This window comes from Argiope bruennichi, chromosome 9 (genome assembly GCF_947563725.1).
Source record: "Argiope bruennichi chromosome 9, qqArgBrue1.1, whole genome shotgun sequence".
NCBI classification, from domain to species: Eukaryota; Metazoa; Arthropoda; class Arachnida; order Araneae; family Araneidae; genus Argiope; species Argiope bruennichi.
The window spans coordinates 82,516,783-82,523,192 of record NC_079159.1 but is presented as its reverse complement, the minus strand read 5'-3'; the positions used below and the strand labels follow the sequence as shown (position 1 = coordinate 82,523,192).

At 29.7% G+C, this 6,410-nt stretch overlaps 1 protein-coding gene across 2 annotated transcripts in view; it reads right to left on the bottom strand.

Moving 5' to 3' along the window:
* Window positions 1-10: 10 nt before the first annotated feature.
* LOC129983728 (dixin-like) overlaps window positions 11-6,410 on the bottom strand; it is a 97,268-nt gene continuing 90,868 nt past the window's right edge. The window contains exons 12-15 of one of the 2 annotated variants that reach the window (XR_008785441.1): window positions 2,245-2,317; window positions 1,234-1,336; window positions 1,041-1,144; window positions 11-260 (exon numbers count right to left, since the gene is read on the bottom strand). Coding sequence is in view for 1 of the 2 variants with exons in the window: in XM_056093327.1 (XP_055949302.1) it covers window positions 186-260; window positions 1,041-1,149; window positions 1,234-1,336; window positions 2,245-2,317 (360 nt within the window). In the remaining variant the exon portion in view is untranslated. Of the gene's footprint in view, window positions 261-1,040; window positions 1,150-1,233; window positions 1,337-2,244; window positions 2,318-6,410 lie in introns of both variants that reach the window. The other variant, XM_056093327.1, reaches the window with a different exon arrangement.

Genomic DNA, 6,410 nt, shown 5'->3' with positions numbered 1-6,410 from the left:
TGTTGACTGCTTATTTAATGAGTACAAAAGTTTTTATTTTCTCTTCTTCAAAATAAATATCATAAAAAATTTTTAACATACATTTCAGTTTGGTAAACATTGAAATTCCACAAATCTACAAAATGCTTTTGGAGTTCTTTTTGTACATTGCACATAGTCTAACCATAAAGAAGAAAAAATCTGCATCAATTGCATTCTTCTTCTATCCAAGCTACGATTTTAGAATCCCATCCAGGAAGAATGTCATCATCATTATGAACCTCAATAAATAAATAAAATAAACATTTGATTTATTTCTACAGGTTAGGCCAGCAAAATATACAAACTTATAAATACCACTAAAAGCATAACTTTGTTCATATTAAAAAGAAGCACAACATTTTAATTTTTGATGAATGATTAAAAACAGCATGTATATACAGGGTGTGCACTGAAATTGTGGCACAGTAATTTATTTCTAAATTGTTAATTGTAGGCATATATTTCCAATTGGAAAAATGCTCTAAATGAGGTAAAGGGTTGGATTTTATGTTGAATTAATAAATGTATTTATGAAAAAAATTTCTTTCTATACTGCCTTTTTAATCATGTCATTGTCAATTTCAACTGTCTAGCTCAAAGAATTTTTGAGTTATCTTTGTCACAGACGGACATTTTTTAAAAGTTTGTTGTTCGAACTCAGAGATGTCTAAAATGTGGAGATTCGTTAAAATTTCGAGTTCGAATTTTTTGTCGATTATTATATTTTATCCATACCACGTATACGAGAAACAAAAACGGGAAGATTTTGCTTTTGAATGCTTACGACTTGTTAGCAATTGCTCAATTTCATTGGAACTATCTTTCGAGCAATGGATATAATTATTGAAATTTGATCACAAATTTCATATTATAGAAAATCTTAAAATTCATGTTAAGCATAATATGGCATTTAGCTTCAAAATGCATCTGAAATTTATTGCAACAAATTTTATTTTATTCCATACTTTAAGGAAATATATTATGTAATTTTTAATGGAAAAAATTAAATATCCACTCACTTCTTCCTTGACCATTCCAAATTCCGGATCTAATGTTTTAAAATGGTATCGGTACTGCCCAGGACGATCAAACAGGAGTTTGAAATCCCGCAATGTTGCTTCCCCTATCCTTGAAAGAAGTTAAAAATGTCATTTCTAAAGCTTTTTTCATTAAAATGAAAATCTTAGAACCATTGCAATTATTTTAATTTACCTTTTATTAAGTGTACAACGAAAAGGAGTGAGCGATTTGTCCATGTAATAAACTACTTTAGTGCAATTACTATCACATGCTGGCTGCCCATTAGACGTCTCACCTAAAACAAAATTGTATATAATATAAGTTTTATGCTAATATAGAAGTGTTCATTAGCGTGTACAAACTTTATGAAAATGTTAGTTTATTGTTAGACGAATTGGTATTAAAATATCACACAATGTCAGAAACATTACCTTCATTTAGTAAATAACATTAGAACACAACACCTATGTAGTTATTAGGAACTTTTTAACGAATCCATACCTCATATCTAAATGTCTCAATGATCGATTATTTCTGGAAAATTTGATAAGTCTTAACTAACTTTTAGTTTAAGAACAGATTAGTGATTGCAGTGTCATGAAATAGTTTAGTTGGACGAAACACCATCCATTTCAGAAATGATTTTCATTCACACACAGAGGTAAGATTTGTACAATGGTTGATGAAGTGTGATGGTTTCATTTATTGGCCGTTACGATCCCCGAACTTATCCCAAACCTACTTACCTTTTTTTAAAATTACTTGGAGAACTTGGTGCATGAAATGTTGAGGATCTTGTCACCAACATATCCTCAATCATTCGAAATATGCTAAGAATCTCTGAGAATGTTAGTAATTCCAAATATGTGTACATGCGTTACATTCCATTAATAGAATTTCAAATACTTCCTGATCTCTAGCCTCTATATATTTTGTAATGTACCTAATTATTAAAAATTTTGCATTCTGTTTAGTTACATATTTGATTCATTTTTAGAGTTTTCTGCACATAAATGCAGACGATAGTATTTTTGTGTGTATATGTGTTAATTTGTAATTTAGATTAGTTCTTTATTCGAGCAATTTACCACTCTCAGTTTATAAATGGTGTACGAGACTACCTGTATTACTTCTTCACACAAAACATAGGTTTCTCTCTCTCTCTCTCTTTTTTTAGGGAAAAAGAAATAGATTGGCTCTTACCTTGTGGTTTTCGCAATAAGTGTGGTGATGTTTCTCTTTCAGTAGGGGATCTTCGAATTACTGTGCTTGGTGCCTGATAAAATTATACAACTCTAATTATACAATATGATTATCTCTGATGAAAACATACAAAAATATTGAATAAAATGTGAACATTGAAAACGCTAAATTCTTATAAATTTAAATAATTCATCTTTTTTTCTTAATATTCCCTGTCTGAAATTTTGGTTCACAATTTCCTGTTAAGCCATTTTTTTTATAAAAAGTCATTTTTTTTAATAACAGTTAACATTTTTACTCAATGCTTGATTTGATATAATATAAATATAAATAAATATTAGTATTTGATATTTTTGATATGAATGTTTTATCAAAAAAAAAGGGAAACTATTACCCTAGAATTATAATAAAAATCCCGACTGAATTCCATCACAAATTTTTCATGCATACAGCGGGATCAATAATTAGGTGAAATAAGCACGTAAGGTGGTTTGAGGTTCCGCAACTTTGGAAAGCTTCGAAAAATCGATTTTTTAAAAATATTTGTCGGGTAATTTAATTTTCTGCTTTCATTTTATTCATTAGATCCATTTATTAGAGCGCATTAAAAAAATTAAGTATTGTTTTAATTTTAGAACATTATTCTTAGAATTTTTTCCATGTTTTCAATTTTGTTTGCAAATTGGTGATTGACTCACAACTCAGTAGTCTTAGCAAACTCTGAATTTGATTATTCATAATGCATTACAGATGTCGAGTCATTTCTTGTTTTTATTTATTTAAAACTACTTTTAATTCAGTTTTATTATGTTATGTACTGAAACCAGCTCACTTGGAAATGGTGCATAAATAATTATTTTATAATATTTATTTGTTGTAACATCTGAAAAGCAGCTAAAATAAAGATTTTTAAAAAATCAATAAAAAATATGGATCATGGATGTTAGTCCGGCCCTGTCGATGTAGGCGGGTCTAATATACGTAGAACCGGCCATTGGAGTTGCGGGGTCCAACTCTGGTAAGAAAATTTCATCCTTTAAAATTTAAGAATCTGATTTAAAGTTTTTTAAAAAATCAGCTTTTTTTTGTATGCCAGTGCAGTATATGGTTCATTTTTTCTCCTTCATGGTATAGTTAAGAAGACCTAGCATGCATTTTGTGTATCTTCCTTTTCTTCTGATTAGAATCGAAATTTGGACACACAACTACAATATTGATGTTAAGGTCCTTCACTATATTCAATTCCATTTATCTCGTTAAATCTTATTTTTGAGTTAGAATGTTCGCATAACTATAAACAGATAGACCAATAGACTGTCTATTCTGTTCAAAACTTTATACAGATAAATTCTGATAATAAAACCGCCAGCTAATACTTTTATCCTCTCCTAGTTGATTACTTTGTAGAATTATCATTTCTGCATGCATATGGACAGAAAACAACGAACTTTCAGTTGACATATTTCGTCCAGTATTCGGTAAAAGTTTACAATTTTGGTGTAATGATTATATTCCAGATTTCATCAGTTTAGCTCGTTGCGTTTAGCTCGTTCCTGTGTTTTCTTTTAGTTCTTATATGAAAGAATTAAAAATAGATATATGTATTTTTTTTTTAATTCTTACATTCAAATGTTGCTTCATATGTCAATGATGCCCAAGCGGTGCCAACTTGTTCACCCTACTTAGGCCATTGAACTGAGAAGACAGTAGTTAATTATAGTCCAAACAGAAGTCATAGGTAAAATTATCTAAAGACAGTTCCTTGAATATGTTAATTTCATAGGTTGAAGCATCCTAGGACTGATTGATTTACTTTGCAAATTTGGAACTTTGTTCTTTTTACCCAATATTAGAGCTCATTCCCAATAATTCTTATAAATAAATAAGATAACATTAAAATAGCCCAATTAGAGTTCAAAATTTTATGAAACTTGGAATTTTTTAACAATAACGCTGCATAATTTAAAAATATATCTACAAATTATTACAAATTCATGTTTACTTGAATGCTGCTGTTAGTCTTGTCTCTCTCTCTCTCTTTCTTTTAACGCAGAAGCTATTGTGTTGGCTTTGCTGAGCCAAATTAAATGGTAAGATGTTCTTTTGATAAAAGTATATATTACAAAAATGTGATAAATAATGAAAAGCAGTGTTTAGTTAAAATTGAATAATGTTTAAATATGAGAATAAGATTCTATTCACAAAAGGCCAGATTGAGGAATTTTTCTCAATAAATGAATAAACGAGATTTAACCAAATAAGAAATAAATATTAAGATATATTATAAATTGCAAAAAAAAAAAAAAAGAGAGAGAGAGAGAGAGAATAAAATGAAACAAATGATGATCACGAACATGAGATGATTCGAAGGATTTTAAAACATCTAAAGAATCCTAACAAGCAATTAATATTTTTTTAACAACCGTAGATATTTTTTAAGAGCACACAAAGAAACAATGATCTCCACTTTAAAAACTGAACAAGAAAGATGGGGCCGAATTAAAAAATAAAGTAATTTTGTTTAGAAAAACAATTTTGACGAAAGTTTCTCTATTAACCAGAAATTTGCGTTTACATTTGCATTAAATGACCCATGGAATAAAAGCTAAACACCAATTTGTTTAAGGTACCGTTTGCCTTTAATTAATTGTAAATTATTTTATCTTTATCACATGTATGTGAAAATTATCTTCCCTGTGATGTTAATATGAAAGCCAATGTGGATGATTTAACAGAAGCACATTGGCGACGAACTAATGGGAATTTCCTATACGCTTTGATTAAACTAGCGATGCAATTTTTCTTGGCATTCAAAAACCTAGTTTAAAAAATGACGGAGGTATTAATCTCACTTGAAGCAGCAGATCTTCACGAATCAAAATCTCATAAAAAAGCAAACAAATATGGCATCTTATGTTGTCATAATCTTTCTTGAAGCATCTAAATATTAATAGAGGAAGACGTTTTGCAATATTCAAAGTAAAAGGGTGGCTTTTTTTGGAGAATTTTCAAGGCAAATATATTACAGATGTGTTTTATTGATGTCAAACCAAGAAACCGAAAAGCAATCAACTCGATCAATAATCATTTCGCGCGCATATTGGTCTGTCAGTTCCTGAATGCAGCAGTAAGAGCAGAGAATCCATCCATATTAGCTCAAATTGCCGAATAACATTGTTACGATATCTTCCCGATATTGTCTGGTATTCAAAATATCGAACACAACATCGAGGGAATATCGTACAATATCTCGTGCTTTTAGGAATAACCTTCTTTCTCCGATTCATAATCATATCGAATATAGCCGATTTGGTTCTCCTGTTACCAAATGGTATTATATGATATTTCCACGATTTTGTTCAATATTATAAATATCGTAAAAAAAACACGAAGATATACTAATAAAATTGAAGAATACATTGTGTTAATAAGGGCTAGTTATGAAAATTTATATGTATCCTTCGTATCAGCACAATTTTAGCAGCGAATTGTAATTATAATTTGAAAGCGATTTAAATCTCTTGCTTCACTACATCTATTATTTTAAATACAGTCCTTTGTTTTCTTAAATGTGAATAGCTTGCTTATTTGGGTCTTTTTTGTTATTGAAATAGCAATTCTATCACAAAATATAAAGGTTAATGCTAACTGCAACCTGAATGGGAAGAGTATCGTAAAAATATGTTACTAAGCTTTAATAGCTGGGAAAAAAAGATGAATTTCATTTTTGTCGTAGATTCAAAAATCGACCAATAATGCCTCAATCCTCAATCCAGATTACGCTTTGTAGAAAGAAAGAACCGATGGCAGTAAGAAAACGCGGTAAAAATGCAAGGATTTCACTCTTACAGCTCAGTAGACACACTATAGAATTAGAAATGAATGGAAGTAATTGTAATGTTTGGAGACAACATTTTGGAAGATAAGGATCATTGAGAGATGCAAACATAGAAGAAACAAGAGAAGGGAATATATATTGTCTGAAATCGAAAATATCGTTTCGCCAGGTTGCTCGCGAAGTCAGAATTTTAAAAAGTTGTGTCTATCGGGTTTTTTTTAAGGCCAGGGAAATATTTGATGAATCATTTGTCAGGAACTTAGATACGCTTCATTTCATCCTTCATTAACAAATATTAAGTATCTCATCAACAACATTAGGCCTTGAA